Source organism: Myotis brandtii, unplaced genomic scaffold, assembly GCF_000412655.1.
Source record: "Myotis brandtii unplaced genomic scaffold, ASM41265v1 scaffold383, whole genome shotgun sequence".
Taxonomy (NCBI): domain Eukaryota; kingdom Metazoa; phylum Chordata; class Mammalia; order Chiroptera; family Vespertilionidae; genus Myotis; species Myotis brandtii.
Genome location: NW_005364711.1, coordinates 826,521 through 844,206, shown reverse-complemented (window position 1 = coordinate 844,206; position 17,686 = coordinate 826,521). Strand labels below are relative to the sequence as shown.

General features: G+C 47.5%; 1 protein-coding gene across 2 annotated transcripts in view; it reads left to right on the top strand.

The window, feature by feature from the left end:
• Positions 1-14,419, top strand: part of SCPEP1 (serine carboxypeptidase 1) — a 33,570-nt gene extending 19,151 nt beyond the window's left edge. For both annotated transcript variants that reach the window (XM_005872538.2, XM_014544833.1), the window contains exons 7-13: positions 1,960-1,997; positions 2,952-3,080; positions 3,440-3,533; positions 4,656-4,769; positions 6,875-7,012; positions 9,199-9,362; positions 13,837-14,419. In XM_005872538.2, coding sequence (XP_005872600.1) covers positions 1,960-1,997; positions 2,952-3,080; positions 3,440-3,533; positions 4,656-4,769; positions 6,875-7,012; positions 9,199-9,362; positions 13,837-13,899 — 740 coding nt within the window. In that variant the 3' untranslated portion in view covers positions 13,900-14,419. The remainder of the gene's footprint in view (positions 1-1,959; positions 1,998-2,951; positions 3,081-3,439; positions 3,534-4,655; positions 4,770-6,874; positions 7,013-9,198; positions 9,363-13,836) is intronic.
• The last annotated feature ends 3,267 nt before the right edge of the window (positions 14,420-17,686 follow it).

Below are 17,686 nucleotides of genomic sequence, written 5' to 3'. Positions count from 1 at the left end.
CCCGCCTTTGACTCTTCCTGTCCAGATCTTAGTCCCTCCTTCCAGACCACTTTAAGTATCACCCCTTCATCCCAGAAGTACTCCCCTTTTGAGGGAGAAGTACTGTTAATTTCATGAACAATTACTACTGGCCTGCTGGGTAGTAGGTATTGTGTCAGGTGCTGGGAAAGACATACAGATGTGTTCCATGTCCTCAGTTCAGTGTTGGAGCCATAGAACTATTTGTGACTATTTAAATTTAAATTAATTAAAATACAATGAAATTCTTTTTCTTTTTTTTATTGATTTCAGAGACGAAGGGAGAGGGAGAGAGAGATAGAAACATCAGTGATGAGAGAGAATCATCGGTCGGCTGTCTCCTGCATGCCCCGCATGTGCCCTGATCGAGAATCAAACCGTGACCTCCTGGTTCATAGGTCAATGCTCAACCACTGCGCCATACCAGCTGGGCTACAATAAAATTCTTAATTGTTCAGTTGCACTATATACATTTCCAGTGCCCAGTAGTCACGTGTGGCTGGTGACTATTGTATTGCACCACCCAGACACAGAGCATTTCCATCATTGCAGAAAATCCTCTTGGACATCTCAGGTCTGCACCAGAGATCAGCCGACTATGACCTACAAGTCAAGGCTGCCTTGCCACCCTGCTTTGGTGGATAAGTTTTTTATTGGGACAGTCACGCCCGTTTATTTACATACTGTTTGGAGGCTGCAACAACAAAGTTGAGTAATTGCAACAGCGACCTGCAAAGCCACGGATATTTACTATTTGTCCCTTTAGAGAAAAAGTTTGTCCATTCTTGGTCTAGATTAAGCAGGGCGTGTGATGCATTGGAAAACTGCAGACAATTTTGCATTTCAGGAAACTAAGGTTTAAAGGTTGACTGGAGAGGTCATTGGGTAGGTAGGTTCAGGTATGCCTGCATTTCTCAGGGTGTGTGTACTCAAGAATACCAGTCCGATGAGGTGCTATACAAAGGACTCTGTGGTCAAATAAGTTTTGGAAGTGTTAAACACGGGCTCCGCCTTCTTCAGTTTCACAAGCACATCAAAGGCTCTGTGAAGTCATGCATTAAAGAAATGTGTTATATTTTGCATAACCCCAAAGCTATTTCACCAAAGAATGTTTTCTTTTAATACCTAGATTAAAATTCTGTAGAACTGAGGTTATTTGAAACATACTTTGAGATGAGATGCTTGGCCTTAAGGTACCACAGAAGGCTTTCAAGCAAAGGAGTGACATATTTAAATGTACTTTAAAATGTGTGATCCTTGATACTTCGTTGGCTGGCACATGTTTCAATGGCACTGGCCTAACCTAGCATCATGGTAATAGTGAACTTGTCTAAATCAAGCCCCCCTGTTCTCTTTGAAGTCTTACTCATATTTATATCTTATAAAGCTCTTTACTGGCTTCAGGCCCTTTGTCAGCTCTCCATATATTTGTGGGACGGAGATGAATTGATTGGCAGTATAGCCACAGACACTGGAATTATGAAATCATTAGTCTTCTTCCTTAATTAGCAACTTGGCAGAAGCTAGTGTCCCCAAATTGGAGGAGCAAGGAGGAAGCAGAGCAGAAATGTGAGGGCGGGGGAAATATTTTAAGCTGTCAAATGGCTTTGAAGTCTGCAGATAAGAGCCTCCGCTGCATAAACAGCCTGCCTGTGGGGGTGCCATCTCTGGCTGACTCGCTCACTTGGCCCAGTATCAGGCCAAATGAATGTGCCATTAGCGCCGAGTCAACACAGGCCCCCACAGCCTCGACCCTCCTCCCAGCCACGGAGACACAGCTCCTCTCCTGCATGGGCCCTGGTGCGAGAAAGGGCCCTGGGATGTAAAGCCACTGGTTCCCTTCTTCTGGCTCCTTCAGCTTTGGAAAGGAGGCTGGTTAGGTTTTTCTTGGGAAGGATGGGGCCATGACCGACTTACTTTGTTACGTGTGGTTTCCTTTAGATTCGGTGCTCTCCTGGGGACCTTACCTGTACAGCATGGTAAGTAGGTGGGGCCTCACCTCTGCACCCTCCATCGTCAGCAGCCTAGCAGACCTCTTCTGGCTCTGTCCTCAGGAAGGACAAAGCTAGCTGAGTGCGCCTGTGTGGTCGACACTGCTCCTTAGGGACTTCCGGTCCATATCAAATTGGAGACCTTAAGCTATCGCTGGCCTTGGGGACAAATTTAAAGAAACATCAGCACAGTTATCCCATTCTTCAGGTACAAGAAACACAACTTTTTTTAAATATATTTTATTGATTTTTTACAGAGAGAGGAAGGGAGAGGAATAGAGAGCTAGAAACATCGATGAGTGAGAAACACCAATCAGCTGCCTCCTGCACACTCCTCACTGGAGATGTGCCCGCAACCAAGGTACATGTCCTTGACGGGATTCGAACCCGGGACCCTTCAGTCCGCAGGCCGATGCTCTATCCACTGAGCCAAACCGGTTAGGGCAACACAGCTTTTTAAATCCCCTCAACTCTTTATTATACAAATGGTCAGCCCTAGCTGGTTTGGCTCAGTGGATAGAGCCTCGACCTGCGGACTGAAGGGTCCATGGTTCCATTCCAGTCAAGGGCACGTGCTCAGGTTTTGGGCTCGATTCCCAGTAGGGGGCATGCAGGAGGCAGCGGATCAATGATTCTCTCTCATCATTGATATTTCTATCTCTCCCTCTCTTTTCCTCTCTGAAATCAATAAAGATATATTTTTTAAATGTTCAAATATGCAGGAAAGTGAAAAGATCACTATGAACATCCATATACCTGCCATCTAGACTCTGTTAACATTTTGTTGTATTTTTTCCATAATAAATATGTGACTTGGACACTTTCGGATGTAAACTCCCCTTCCTCCTTCCCACTCTCTCTGTTACCCAGCCCTAACTGTAGCAAAGCCAGGTTTGTGTTTCTAAGCAAAGTGGGCCCTTGTGCCGTTCCTTTGCATTGCAGTCTCTTCTCGATGACCAAGGCCTGGCAGAGGTGTCTCAGGTGGCAGAGCAAGTCCTGGATGCCGTGAATAAGGGGCTCTACAAGGAGGCCACCCAGCTGTGGGGAAAAGCAGAAATGGTCATTGAACAGGTAACGGCACACGCTCGGGGGTTTCTTTCCCATGATTGAAGGGCCCTTGGTTGGTGTGGGGAGGATTGGGAGGTCTATCCTGAGGCGCTCCAAAAATCAGCTCCTGCTGCCTGTACATTAACACACGGCTCGTGATTTTTCTCCTGCGGCATCTTTGCTCGGCTCCTATACTCACTCCCCCAGCACCCCCACCCCCGCTGGGCTGACTGAGCCTGCCGAGAGCTGCATTTCTTTCTGGCAGATTTACAAAGGGAAAGCTGGCCTTGGATACGATGGAGGGCCAGGTGCCTTTCTGTTCTGCAACGTTGATAATGGAGAAATAAAGACAGCAAACAGCCAAATATACTTGTATATTTCAGAACACGGACGGGGTGAACTTCTATAACATCCTAACTAAAACTGCTCCCATGTCCACCACGAGGTCAAGCCTAGAATTCACCCAGAGCCACCTAGGTAAGTGAACCTGGAAGTTGTAGGACCCTGTCTCATCCTCTGTGCGAGATGAATCCAATTTCTTTTCAAAGCTTTATTTTATTCATTTATTTTATTTTTATTTTTTAAATTAAATTTTTATTTTTGAAGGTATCATATATGTCCCCTTTCCCCCCCTATTGACCTCTTCTAGCCTGCCCTCAACCCCCACCCCCCACCCCAGGCCTCCACCACCCTATTATCTGTGTCCCTGGGGTATGCATATATGCACACAAGTTCTTTGGTTGATCCCTTCCCACCCATTTACTTATTTATTCTTTTATTTATTTTAAATTATAGTTGGCCTACACTGTTATATTAGTTTCAGGTGTACAACACAGTGATTCAACATCTTTACATTTTAGAAAGTGATCACCACAGTAAGTCTAGTAACCATCTGTCACTGGACTATAAAGCTTCATTAGTATATAATTCACATGCCATAAAATTCACCCTTTTGAGTGTATATGCTGTGGCTTTTAGTGCACTCACAGAGTTGTGCAATCATCACCACAATCCGGTTCCAGACCGTTTCCCAGAAAGATCCCACATGTCTGTGTGCCGCTGATTCAGCACCAGGCAGCCACTCCTCCGCTCTCTGTTCGTCTAGACTTGCCTTTTCAGGGCATCTCGTAGAAATGGCTTCATGCAGTAGGTCGTCTGTGGAACATCTGGCTTCTTTCACGTAGTATGTTTGAAGTTTGGAAACCAGCTTCTGCACCCTGGATGACGATGCCAGACCTCCTGCAGGCTGGGTCGAGCTGTCTTTCAGCTGCCCCAGCGACACGGTGGGTGCCGCATGTGGCATCCTCCTCCTTTAGAGGCGGATCAAGGCCGCAGGAGTCCTCTAGATGCCACTGCTCTCTGATTTCTTTTGGCCATGCTGGCTACTCTCCGCGGCCCCAAAGTACTTGAAATGCAGCAACCAACACTAATAAATCCTCTCCAGTTTCAATGTGTTTCTGTTTTCTTCCTCCATCTGGGGTGAATCAAGGTGACACTTTTCATTTCCCAGCCGAAAGCCTCCCTCTTCGCACAGCAGCTTGGAAAAGTCCTCTTGGTCTCATTTTCACTCCTTTGACTCGCTGTGTACGTCTGTTTCAGTTCAGCTTTACCAACGTCACGTGAGACAACTGAATCGGGACGACTTAAACCAGCTCATGAACGGGCCCATCAGAACGAAGCTCAAAATTATTCCCAAGGATTGCTCCTGGGGAGGTAACTCTTGCGACCTAATTAAGTGCCACTTGTGGAGTTGGGGAGGAGGTGAAGAAAGGTGCAAATTCAAAGGCCTTAATTGGTAGAATGGGTTTTGTTGGTGGTGATGATCGTATGTTGCAGGTAGAACGGTGTTATTGTCCACATTTTGTAGAGGAGCAAAAAAAAAAAAAAAAAAAGACAGTAAGTGACTTGCCAGATTTGGTTCAAAGTCAGAGGTGGGTTGGGAGAGAAATGCCGCGGTTGGTTATGAGGTGATTGTTGAAGCCAGGTGTGAGTACCTCTTCCCTTCACTTTCGTATCAGTTTGAAGTTTTCCATAATAGCAAGCTGAGATTTAGAAAAGCCATGCCTGAGGCCACAGTTGGTTACAGGTGTGACTTCTAGACAAAGGTCCTTTTGGACAGGTTCGACCAGTTCTCTGGCCCGGCTCCTCCTGGTGCGGGATGTGGTCCAAGTGTTTACCGCCTTCTGGCCTGAAGGCCATAGTGAGGAAGTGTTGGGGTCCTCAGAGACCAGGCCAGGTGGAAATCTTGGATAAGGACCCGGTTAGTCCTGTGGAAAGGCCGGGAGCCAGTGGAACACCCAGGCTCCTGGAGGGGAAACACTCCATGCTGGGGAGAGTTTCGTTGATCCCCCAAAGTGATGGTCGGGAGGTTTTCTAGGGCGGCCCTGTGACAGCTGCTGAGACTCGGCTCTGGCCTGACGTCCTCAGGGGACACGGGCCATCCTCCCACCTGCAGAGAGCTGAAGGCTCATCCTAGACCTGGTGTCCTCATCTTCTCCTCAGAGTTTTCTAGAAATGAAGAAAAAAGTTAATGTGATCAAATAAGAATGTGGTGTCAGTGCTACAAGGAATGAAGACAGCTGTGGGGAGCTGTTGTGGCGCCGAGAAAACATGAGCAGCAGCCACAGGGGCCACGTCCAACTCAGGCTCCTGTGAGCACGTGTGCAGCCCAGGCCCTTCATTTTATCTTCATTTACGGCGGTGTTTTCCAGCCCCTGCTTCTCTGGTGGTAGGGTGGGTTGGGTGGACGGGCCTAGTGACTACTTTTTTTCAGCCAAACTCTCTTTGGCTCTGGGTGTGTCTATGTAGGTTTGGAAAGGACAGAGTGACCTTGACCAATACCCCCAGTGTCTTGAGTTCCAGTTTGTGGTTAAGCCTACATACTCTGGAGTCAGCCAGGCCTGCTTTCCTATCCCAGTTTGCCATTGACCAGCTGTTTCGACTCGGACATGTGTTGTAGCCTCTCTGAGCCTCATTTTCTTTAACCTTTGTACAAGTTAAGAGACCTTACCTCCCAGGGTAGTGATGAAGAGGAAATGAGATGTTGCTTATAAAGTACAGTGAGTAGCAAATAAAAATAAATGCATACGCTATTGTTATTGTTCAGTATTATGATGATGGTGGAGTTGGTGGTGGTCAGGAGTCCACTGGGAATCTGTACTGACCAGCTCCTCCTGCCGGGGACTCGCCCTCCACGTGGTCACCTTCTCCTCTTGCCTGGGACTATTCCTCCACAGGCTTACTGAGGGCGAACTCTAAATTGGTCTGGGTCTGATTTGGTTTATCACTAGGGTAGCCTCACTTGTTCAAAACTTAGAACTTGGCCCTAATCGGTTTTCTCAGTGGTTAGAGCGTCAGTCCACGGACTGAAGGGTCCCAGGGTCGATTCCAGTCAAGGCCATGTACCTCGATTGCAGGCTGCATCCCCGGCGCTGGTCGGGACCCATGCAGGAGGCAACCAATCAGTGTGTCTCTCTCTCTGTCTTTCCCCCTCCCTCCCGCTCTCTCTGAAAATCAATGGAATAAATACCCTTGAGTGAGGATTAGTAAACAAACAAAAATGCCATCACTGTCATCACCACACTTGAGAGAGCAGAGTATGTGTGCTATTTATGCTTGCCTTCTGCACAACCAGCTCAGGGCATGGAGACGCAGGCCGGTTGGTCCCTGTGGGTGAAGCATCTGTGTGTTCAGTCTTTTGGGTGCTGCACAGGCTTAGGTACATTTGGGTGCCAGGGCCCAGAATGCTCTGGGCTGGAAGCTACCTCTTATTCTGGTGGATTCCAAGCTGCTCCCTCTTTCTCCTTCCTCATGTGCAGGCCAGGCTAACAACGTCTTCCTGAACATGGAGGGGGACTTCATGAAGCCAGCCATCAGCGTGGTGGACGAGTTGCTGGAAGCCGGGGTCAACGTGACCGTGTATAACGGACAGCTCGATCTCATCGTGGACACCATGGGTAGGAACCCACTCTGAGTGGCACGTGGAGGCGGTGTCTGGGGTTGAGCTGGAAGGGAACTGGCCTCAGGCACATCCGTCTTGGGGCTGGTGACATTGAGGTGCTAGGAAGAAGGCCATTTCCCGTTTATCCATCCACCCCGACCTTGATTCTTGGAAGAGGGTGGAGCCCCCTGAGGCTGTGATCCCTCAGAGAAGTGTAGGTCCATCCAACTTTGAGGCCCTTCAGTGTAGTTAACGAAAAAACAACACCTACCCCCACCACAAAAATAAAAAAGAAGACATTTTTCTGACCACTGGACAGATGGACTATTTCATTGAGGGAAAACCTTGCAGGGTGATTTAAGACTGAACCCTAAGGACTCTGTAAAACGAGGACCCGGGGGAAGTGGTCTTTGCAGAGCCACTGTCGCACTGGCTGTCACCGCATGCCCACTTCTGGGGTCAGCAAGGCCAGTAGAGGCACAGGGGCAGGTGCTCCGAACCAGCAGGCCAGCCAGACGTGGGGTCTGCTGGGTGTGGCGTGTTTCCTAGCGTCAGCAGGACTGAATCTTTCTGTGACTTGTAAGCCAAGGGCACTAAGGACAACATGAAGAGGTTCTGCATTTCTTCCCACATTTCTGTCTAACCCGAGACTTCTCAGTCCCCCTGACAGCTGCCACCTCCCGGTCCCCGATGGCCTCCCTCCAGAGCATACGGCAGTAGGAGAGTGAGAGGTGAAAACTGGTCGGGCTCCCCAGCTGCTGGGTTTCCCCATAGGCCTGGGTATCACGGGAGCTTGCTAAAAATGCAGACTCTCAGGCCCCACCCAGACCTACTGAGTCAGAACTTGCATTTTTACAAGGGGAAGGGTTTTTTCCCCTTTTAAAAGCAATTTATTAAATTTATTGGGATGACATTGCTTAATAGGATTATATAGATTTCAAGTGTACAATTCTATAATACACCATCTGTATATTTCATGGTATGTTCACCACCCAAAGTCAAGTCTTCTTCTGTTACCATTTATTCCCCCCTTCACCCTTTTCTACCTCCCCCCACCCCCTTTCTTTCTGATAATCACCATATTGTGGTCTGTGTCTATGAACTTTTGTTTGTTTGTTTGTTTGTTGCCTTTATTTTTATGTCCCGTATACGAGTGAAATCATATGGTTCTTGACTTTTCCCATCTGACTTATTTTGATGAGCATGATATTCTCAAGATCCATCCATGTTGTCACAAATGACAGTATTTCCTCTTTCATTATGGCTGAGTATTCCATTGTATATCTGTACACATCTTCTTTATTCAGTCCTCTACTAAAGTATGCTTAGGTTGTTCCCATGTCTTGGCCATCGTCAATAATGCTGCAATGCACATGGGGGTGCATATATCTTTATGAATAAATGTTTTCAAACTTTTCAGGTAGATAGCCAGAAGAGGGATTGCTGGGTGATTTGGTAGCTCTATTCTTAATTTTTTGAGAGACTTCCATATGGTTTCCCATGGTGGCTGTACCAGTTTACATTACCACCAGCAATGAATGCGGCTTCCTTTTTCTCCACAACCTCTCCAACACTTGTTATTACTTGTCTTTTTGATGATATCCATTCTAACAGCTGTGACATGGTATCTCATTGTGTGTGTTTTTTTAATATATTTTTATTGACTTCAGAGAGGAAGGGAGAGGGAGAGAGATAGAGATATCAATGACAAGACAGAATCATCAATCAGCTGCCTCCTACATGCCCCACACTGGGGATTGAGCCTGCAATCCGGGCATGTGCCCTGACTAGGAATCGAACCGTGATCTCCTGGTTCATAGGTGGACATTCAACCACTGAGCCAAGCCAGCCAGGCTCATTGTGGTTTTGATTTGCATTTTACAAGGGTGAGTTTTATGCACATTATTATGCTTTGGGAAAAGCCAAGTTACACAAACTAGGTTTGTTTGTTTTTTTAATTATATATGAGGGTTTATTCCAATACTGCCGGCAGTATGGGAGAGCAGCAGGTCATTCACAAAAAGCAGCTCTGCAGCCCTCCCATAAGCCAGCTGCTTATATAGGGTAGGACTAGATGACAGGGGGAGGTAGGGATTACAGGAATAGGGAAGTTGACAGTGCAGGCTGGGGTGGGACTAGGACCTAGATTTCTTTCTGCTCCGCCCACAGTTAATGCCAGGCCCTCTCTGTCCCTCTCATCAGGTCAGGAGGCCTGGGTAAGGAAACTGAAGTGGACGGAACTGTCCAAGTTCAATCAGCTGAAGTGGAAACCCCTGTACAATGACCCTACATCTTCCGAAACGTCTGCTTTTGTCAAGAGCCACAAGAACCTGGCTTTCTACTGGATTCTCAAAGCCGGACACATGGTGAGAGGGGCTGCTTTTGTTCCAGATCTAAATCCTTCTGAGAGGGATACCATGGGCAGCTGATTATGCCTGGGTGCACTGCCTCCACGCATTGGTCTTACATGAAGCACTTTGGGCTTGAAAGTGTTTTAAGGTCTGTAACAAAATTCTGCCTTAAGCGCTTCATTCATTGAAGCCTAGAAATTTTCATTTAAAAGAGCAAATCTTCCCAAGAGAGTTAAACTGGGCTCTCTGTCCCTTACTCTTTTTAAAAATATATGTATTTTTATTGATTTCAGAGAGGAAGGGAGAGGGAGGGAGAGAGAGAAACATCAATGATGAGAGAGAATCATTGATCGGTTGCCTTCTGCATGCCCCCTACTGGCGATCGAGCCAGAAACCTAGGCGCGTACCCTGACCAGGAATCGAACTGTGACCTCCTGGTTCATAGTCGATGCTCAACCGCTGAGCCATGCTGGCTGGGCTGTCCCTTACTCTTTAGTTTAAATGAATCTATGTTACTTTCCTCATAACAGTTTGTCCTGAAGGAACAACTTGTCCTAGAGGAAGAAGGGAGACATTGTCTTTCCTTGACATTTTCAGGAAGTGGTGCTCGGTAAAGCTGGGCACCAGTGCGTGGTGCACAGTAGGGGAGTGTCTGCCAGCAGCTTTGGCTCCGGGGGCTCCAGGATCTCAGTTTGGAAGAGGCCTTGCCTGCCGAGATGGGCAGGGGGGCTATCACACTTCTGCATTTGCAAACCGAGCCCGCTATCTTACCTCGGGTTGTAAGTTGGTAGAGTGGCTTTCTGTGGGCTGAAGGAGATGGTGGGGGGCCGAATCCACTACACACACATGCACACGTGCACAGGCACGCACACCCCGGCCACGGAGCCAAAGGGAGGAATCCCAGGAGGCAGAAGGCCAGGGGCTTCCCTCACGCTGTGCTTTGGTCTGGCCACGTAAACACAGAGTCTCTCTTCTTCCCAGGATGGTGGTTTCCTGTCAGGTGTTGGTTGAGGGGGACATTCAGGTGCCCTCTGGCCTGCCCTCCCCTCTTGGTTCCATTGTGCTCAGGACAGAATCTCCATAGAGAAGTGTCTGGAAATGGGCTGAGGGGACTGGTCTTGTGTTGGCACAGCAAGCACATAGTATGTTTACTTGGATTGCTGAGGAGGTGTTAAGAGATTGGGGTGGGAGGGGGGGCAAAGGCCCCTTCCCACAAGCTACTCCTTAGGGACATAACTGGCCCTCGCCTGGGGTCCGTTTTGTCCCCAGAGACTTTGGCAGTGACTGGAGACATTTTTGGTTGGCACAGTTAGGGGGAGGGTGCTGCTGGTACCTGGTGGGTAGAAGTCAGGACCCTGGTCAACATCCCACCATGCACAGGACACCCCCATACCTAAGAACTGTGCAGCCCAGTGTCAGTGGTGTCAAGGTTGAGAAAGCCTGATACGGAGGAAGGGGAGCTGGGGTATCTGGTACACTCGGTCTCACAATACTGTATTTATTTACACAATTGACCACAGACGCCGTAGTCTTTTTTCCAATTACAGTTTACCTTCAATATTATTTTGTATTGGTTTCAGGTGTTCAGCATAGTGGTTAGACAATCACATACTTCATAAACTATCCCCGCCCCCCCCCCCGAAATTTCCAGTGCTCACCTGGCTCCATGCAGAGTTATTACGATATTATTGGCTATATTCCCTGTGCTGTACTTTACATCCCCGTGACTATTCTGTAACTACCAATTTGTACTTCTTAGTCCCTTCACCTCTTCCACCCCGTCTCCTGACCCCTTCCCCTCTGGCAACTACCAATCTGCTCTCTGTCTCTGAGTCTGTTTCTGTTTTGTTTGTTTATTTTGTTCTTTATTTTCCACACATAAGTGAATTATATGGTATTTGCACAGACAACGTATTCTTAACCTCTATGACCTTTAGTTTCCTCTTAAGAACTTCCCAGAAGTGAAAATGCTGACAGTTCTAAGAGAAACTAAAGTTTCTCTTTGGTTTCCTTTATTCACTGAACAAACATTGGCGTGTCACTGTGCCAGGCACTGGAACATGGATGGCGCACCATCTCCGTCCTCATGGAGCTCACGGGCATGCGGGTCCGGCAGGCAGAAACCCTCATGACATGGGGTGAAAATGCTAAGACGGGGGTTGGCCCAGAGAAGGGGGCCCAGCCCAGGCTTGGGGGTCCTGGGAGACTGGCCCCTAAACAATGGGCAGGAGTTAGCTAGGCAAAGGAGAATGTGGGAGCAAGGAGAGCAGCGTGTGCAGAGGGGCCTTCAGACAGCCCAGGCCTCGGGAGGGACACTGGGCAGAGATGAGACGGGGGAGGGAGACTGCGCACTCCGGCAAGGACCTCAGACCTTACCTGAAAGCGATGGGATGCCATCGAGGGGTTTTAAGCAAAGGCGTGAAATTACTAGGTTTGTCTACAAAATATCATCCCAGCAGCAGAGGGCATGGGACAAGCCTGGGGAAGCTCACCAATCTAGGAGGCTTTTCTGGTCACCCAGAAGGGAGAGACGTGGAGGAATTTAAGGGAGAATGGACAGGACTTGGTAACTGCCTGTAGAACAGCCAGGTGGGGTGCCCATAAGGCAACTGAATATATAAACCGTGTACATGTGCATCTGGAGTCAAATGTTTGTCCTTGAAGACAGAGATTTGGGGATCAAATATGGAAAAGGTGAGGGGCAGGGCCCTGGGTGCACCAGTACTTCAGAGATAGGAGGCAAGGCCCTGGCCGGGTAGCTCAGCTCAGTTGGTAACAGCATTGTCCCGATACATAAAGGTTGTGGGTTCGATCCCCGGTCAGAGCACATGCAAGAATCAACCAATGAGTGCATAAATAAGTGGGACAAGAAATCGATGTCTCTGTCTCTGTCTCTCTCTCTCTCGCAAATTAAAAAATAAGTTTTTAAAAAATTAAAGAGAAAAAGAGATAGGAGGCAAAAGAAGGAGCCACAAATGAGACTTGAGAAAGAAGCAGCCAGAAAAGTAGGAGGGAGACCAGGGACATATGGCATCCTCAAAGCAGAGAGGAGCCAGTGATGTCTAATGCTGCCGGGAACTCAGGTAAAGGACTGACATGTAAGGAACGGTTTGGGTGGACCCCTTCCCCTCTGGCAACTACCAATCTGCTCTCTGCCTCTGAGTCTGTTTCCGTTTTGTTTGTTTGTTTATTTTGTTCTTTATTTTCCACACACATACTGATGTGTGTAATCCTTTGTAGTGAATGGCAGGCTCTAAAGCCAGCAGGGAGAGGTTGGAACAAACGACTGAGCAGTGAGGGAAAGACAACAACTTCCTTAAGAAACCAGAAGGAAGAAACCATCTGAAGCGAGAATTTAGGCAGCTGGGCAGGGTTAAGAGGGCATTTTGTTAATGGCCCTGAGGACCTGCGTACCTTCAATGTTGAGCACACATTGTGTCTTAGAGAACAATGCTATTAAGAGAGGGGTCCCCACAGAGGCAGGTAGGAGGGAAGGGGGAGGAGCTAACCACAGTTTTGCTCTGAGCTGGAGCTCAGACCCATTTCCTCTTGGTTTGGAACAAAAAGAACGAGAGATCAGTTGGGGGCAGCCTTAAAATAGCTCTTGGAGACTGTTATTAAGTCGTCCCCCAACCACTTCCCCTTTAGTTGAATTAAATGTCATTTTGGTAAGCCCCACTCTGCCAGTATGGCCTTGCTTGGCAGGATTGTCGGGGACAGTGATGTGGCATAGAGAATTGTGGAGCCATTTACTCTCTACCCCAGGCCTCTGCCCCTCCCCCTCCCCCTTTTGATGGTGTGTGGGAAGGAGATTTAAATTTTTTTTTTAAATGGATTTTTAGGGAGGGAGATTGGGAGAGAGAGAAACATCGATATGAGAGTGAAACATCTATCAGCTGCCTCCTACCTGCCTCCTACACGCCCCCTACCAGGGATCAAGCCAGAAACCTGGGCATGCGCCCTGACCAGGAATCAAACTGGCAACCTTCCAGTGCACGGGATGATGCCCAACCGAGTCATACTGGCCAGGGCGGGAAGGAGATTTTCTTTTTTTACAGGAATTATTCAAAAACTCTAAGGGAAAAACAAAACAAAGTTGAATATCATATAAAAACTGGTATACCACCCACACAAAGGGTCTCGTTTACTTGTTTGTATCGGTTTTGCTTTTCCCTTCCCTCTGGGGCCATGTTTCTACTCTATTCCCAGTCAACAGCTCAGTCTCACATAGAGAAAGTTCTTTCCTAAACGCACAGACTTCGGGCACCTGCCACCTAACAGGTTGGGGCCCAGAAGAGCTTTCGTCAGGCACAGTGGTCCTTTCACAGAAACGACCCTCTTGTTAAGGGGTGCACCCAGGTGCAGCCATCCTCCCAGGTTGCTGTCACAGAGCAGGTGCTCTTTTGGGAGCTGGGTCTCAGGATGTCACCCCTGAACCCGGCCCCAGGAACAGAACCGGCACGCTAACTCTGATACTGCTTGGTTCTAGGTGCCTTCTGACCAAGGGGACACAGCTCTGAAGATGATGAAGCTGGTGACTGGGCAAGAGTAGGATCGACTGGGCTGCGGGTGAGCTGCTTGGCCTTGGGGCCCAGGAGCTGAAGCAAGCACCCCAAAGGTGTGGGAGCACCATTGTCCCCTCGACTGACTTGGGCTGTGATTGTGAAGGTTCCTGCCAACTTCTGCAGAGAACAAACTCACTGCCTCTGTGGCAGCTTGGAAGACATTTCTGCTTCTGAAAAAAACCTTAAGATTTTTTAAATGGATTTGTTTTAATCAAAATGAAGGTGTTAAACTACGTTAACTTTTGCTTCTTATAAAAGCAAGCTGTGCAATTTATATTTTTAAAAAGTAGAGTGGGGAATTCAGGCAAACAAAGAACAAAATGAACACCCATATACTCTCTTCCTTGGGATACACACTCTAGTGTATATCCTTGGCAGTATTTTTTTTGCTATATATACATATATTTTTTTGCAAAAATTGAATCATTAGTTTACTGTCTACTTTGTTCACAAATCAGAATGTCATAAATGCCTTTTCATGTCAATAAATGTTATTCTCTAACATTTTTAATGGCTGCTGAGAATTTCATTCTACGGATGTACCGTAATTTCTGTACCAAATGCCCATTTGTTTCCTATAAGCAGTTTTTAGTTTGTTGCTATTATAAACAGTGCTTCTGGTGATTCACCCCAACAATTACATTTCTATGCACATCCTTACTATTTTCTTACGGTAAATCCCTAAAAGCATAATTGTTTAGTCAAAGGATTCCAGCATTTCTTTAAAATTAACACAATGCCTTTGGGACTTTTAAGTTTTCATTTGTGGCTCGAGGTCTGCATAAGGAATCTAATAATTTCTATGATGCCCTGGAAGGAACACTGCCTCCTATAGTTGTGGGGCTGAGATTTTGAAAACCAAACCACGTGGTTCCTGTAGAACGTGGGGGAAGCAACTTATACCTCCTTGAACCTCCCCTTCAGATCTGAGACTAAAACAGGCTCCCTGAGGCAGAGGCGCAGGACACTTGCCCTGTGGTTCGCTGTGGGAGAGAGCATCCTGTGTGCCCTTGGGCAAGAAGAGCATGAGAGGCTTGGGTTGGACCCCGCGGACTCACCCATGCTGCTGCTGCTGTTGCGTATCTTTTGCCGGAACCCACGTTGGCTATGAGTATAACTAGTTACTGAGTCTTGTGAGTCCTTCTGGTATTGATTTGCAACACAAATGGAGTTCCCAACCTCAAAGGGGCTCTTTTGTTAGTAGGTAGGGTATTGGTTGGGAAGGAATGCAAATATGAACATTAGGATGGGTCTTAGGGGCACATCCCAATCGAGCGAGGGACCTCAAACTTCCTTTCCCCAAGAGGCAGTCCTTCCATCCCTTCATGAGAAGATTAATCTCTTGCCCTAAGATCCTGTAACCAAATCCCAGACTTGCCCAAGGCCCCTCTTCCTGCTACATTGCATCCTCTCAACTCACACCCGTGGCTTCATAGGAATTCCCTATGATCAGCTGACTGAGGAAGAAGAGCCTTGGGCTTGGTTTACAGAGAGCTCCGCATGAGCAGCATGCAGCACCTGCAAGTGGACAGCTATAGCACTAAAGCCGCTCTCTGGGACAGCCCTGAACGATGGCGGTGAGGGGAAATCCTCCCAGTGGACAGAACTTGGAGCAATGCACCTGTTTGTTCATTTGCCTGGGAGGAGAGATGTCCAGAAGAAAGAGTCTGCACCAAATCATGGTTCAGCTAGGTAGCTGGACTGGGAAAGAACACAACTGGAAAGTCAAAAGGTATAAGGAAGAGGTATAAGAAAACACCATTCTGAATGGCAGAGTCTGAAGATACTTGTGTTCTATTTGAACGCTCACCAAAGGGCAGAGGAAGATGACCCCCTCTGTAGCCATCAGGCAGTCTCCTTCCCCCGCAGCTCCTGTGGACTCATGTACAAAGTGGCCAGGGTGACAGTGATGGGGGTTATGCATGGGCTCAGCAACATGGACTCGTGCTCACCACGACTGACCTGGCTGAAACTACTGTCAAGTGCCCAATCTGCCAACAGGAGAGACAACACTGAGCCCCTAATATGGCACCATTGCCCGAAGGGCTCAGCCAGCTACCTGGCGTTAGGTTGATTACATTGGACCACTTTCATTATGGGAGGGGCAGCAAGTTGTTCTTACTGGAATTGGCACTTGCTCTGGACAGGGATTTGTCTTCCCTGCCCTCAACGCTTCTGCTAAAACTACCATCTGGGGCCTTACAGAATGGCTCATCCACCATCATAGTATTCACAGCCAATGAGATACAGCCATGGGCTCATGCTCTTGGAGTTCCCTGGTCTTACCACGTTCCCCATCATCATGAAGCAACTGCCTTGACAGGTGATGGAATGATTTTCTGAAGATTCAGTTGCAGTGCCAGCGAGGCAGTGACACCTTGCAGGGCTGGGCAGTGTCCTCCAGTGTGTGGTACATGCTCTAAATCAGCAGCATGTTTCTCCTAAAGCCTGGATTTGGGAGTCCAGGAATCAAGGGATAACAAAGTAATTTCTCTCCCTATTAACCCTGGGGATCCAATAGTCAAATGTTTGCTTCCCATCCCTGCAGCTTCAGCCTCTGCTGGTCTAGAGGTCTTAGTTACAAAGGGAGAAATGCTTTCACCAGGGGAGACAGCAAGAGATTGCCTTGAATTGGAACTTGAAGCTGCCATCTGGCCTCTGGGCATTGAATCAACAAAGTACTGGTTGGGTGATTGAGCCTGACTATCAGGGAAAAATTGGGTTGCTACTACTCATTTGGGGTAAGGAGGGCAAATGCAAGAGATCCTTTGGGGCACCACTTTAGTACTCCCATATCCGCTGATTAAGGTCAATAGAAAATGACACCCCAACTTAAACTGTTAATTTCCCAGACACTTCACAAAAGGTTTGGGTCATTCTACGTTGCAAGGAACTATAACCCACTGAGGTGCTTGCTGAGGGCAAAAGAAATATGGAAAAAGTAGTGGATGATGGTAGTTATACATGCTAGGTGTGACCTTGAGACCAGCTGTAGAAAGGAGGACTGCAATAATTATGAGCATTTCTTTCTTACTTTGATGTGAATGTATTTTAATAAATATTAACCAAAAGTTTAACCTCATACTTTTATCATCTAATTTAGTAAAGGGATGAGCCCTTTACTAAAATGGATTGTGAAAGTGACTAATGTAGGGGCAGTGTCTTTGGTTTTGAGTGCTACAGAGTGGAAGGGCATAGTTGGGTTGATGTAGGACCCACAACTCACTATTGGACAATCACAGACCCCAAATGGAGTCACTTGTATGACACTGACCCTAAACTCAATGGTTACCTAATTGCAGATTCCACCTTCTTCAGGACAGTAATCTTAGTGGTCAGCCTGTAACTTTCCCTAAAGGAAGTTGAGGTAATCTTCCTGATAAGATCCCTGCATTCCCCTATCGAGTCTCAACTGGGCTGACTGGGCACTTCAAGTCTCTGCCACATATCTGTTGCATGCCAGTAGGCTACCTCAGGAATGTCCTCATGGAGATGACAGAAACACAAGAAAGAGCAAGGCCTCTCGAGTTGCAGACTTAGAAGCACCATTCTTGCACTTCTGCTTCATTCTATTACCCAAAGCCAGGCACATGGTCAAGTCCAGAGACAGAGGCAGAGGACACTTCAAAGTTAAATGAACAAGGGGGTGGATGCAGAGAGGGTAAAGGATCATTCAACCCATCAGCAAGACCTATCAATTCTACCTTAGAAATACTTTCCACACCTGTCCAATACTCCTTCTATCTTCTTGCTACCACCACTTCAGTTCACCAT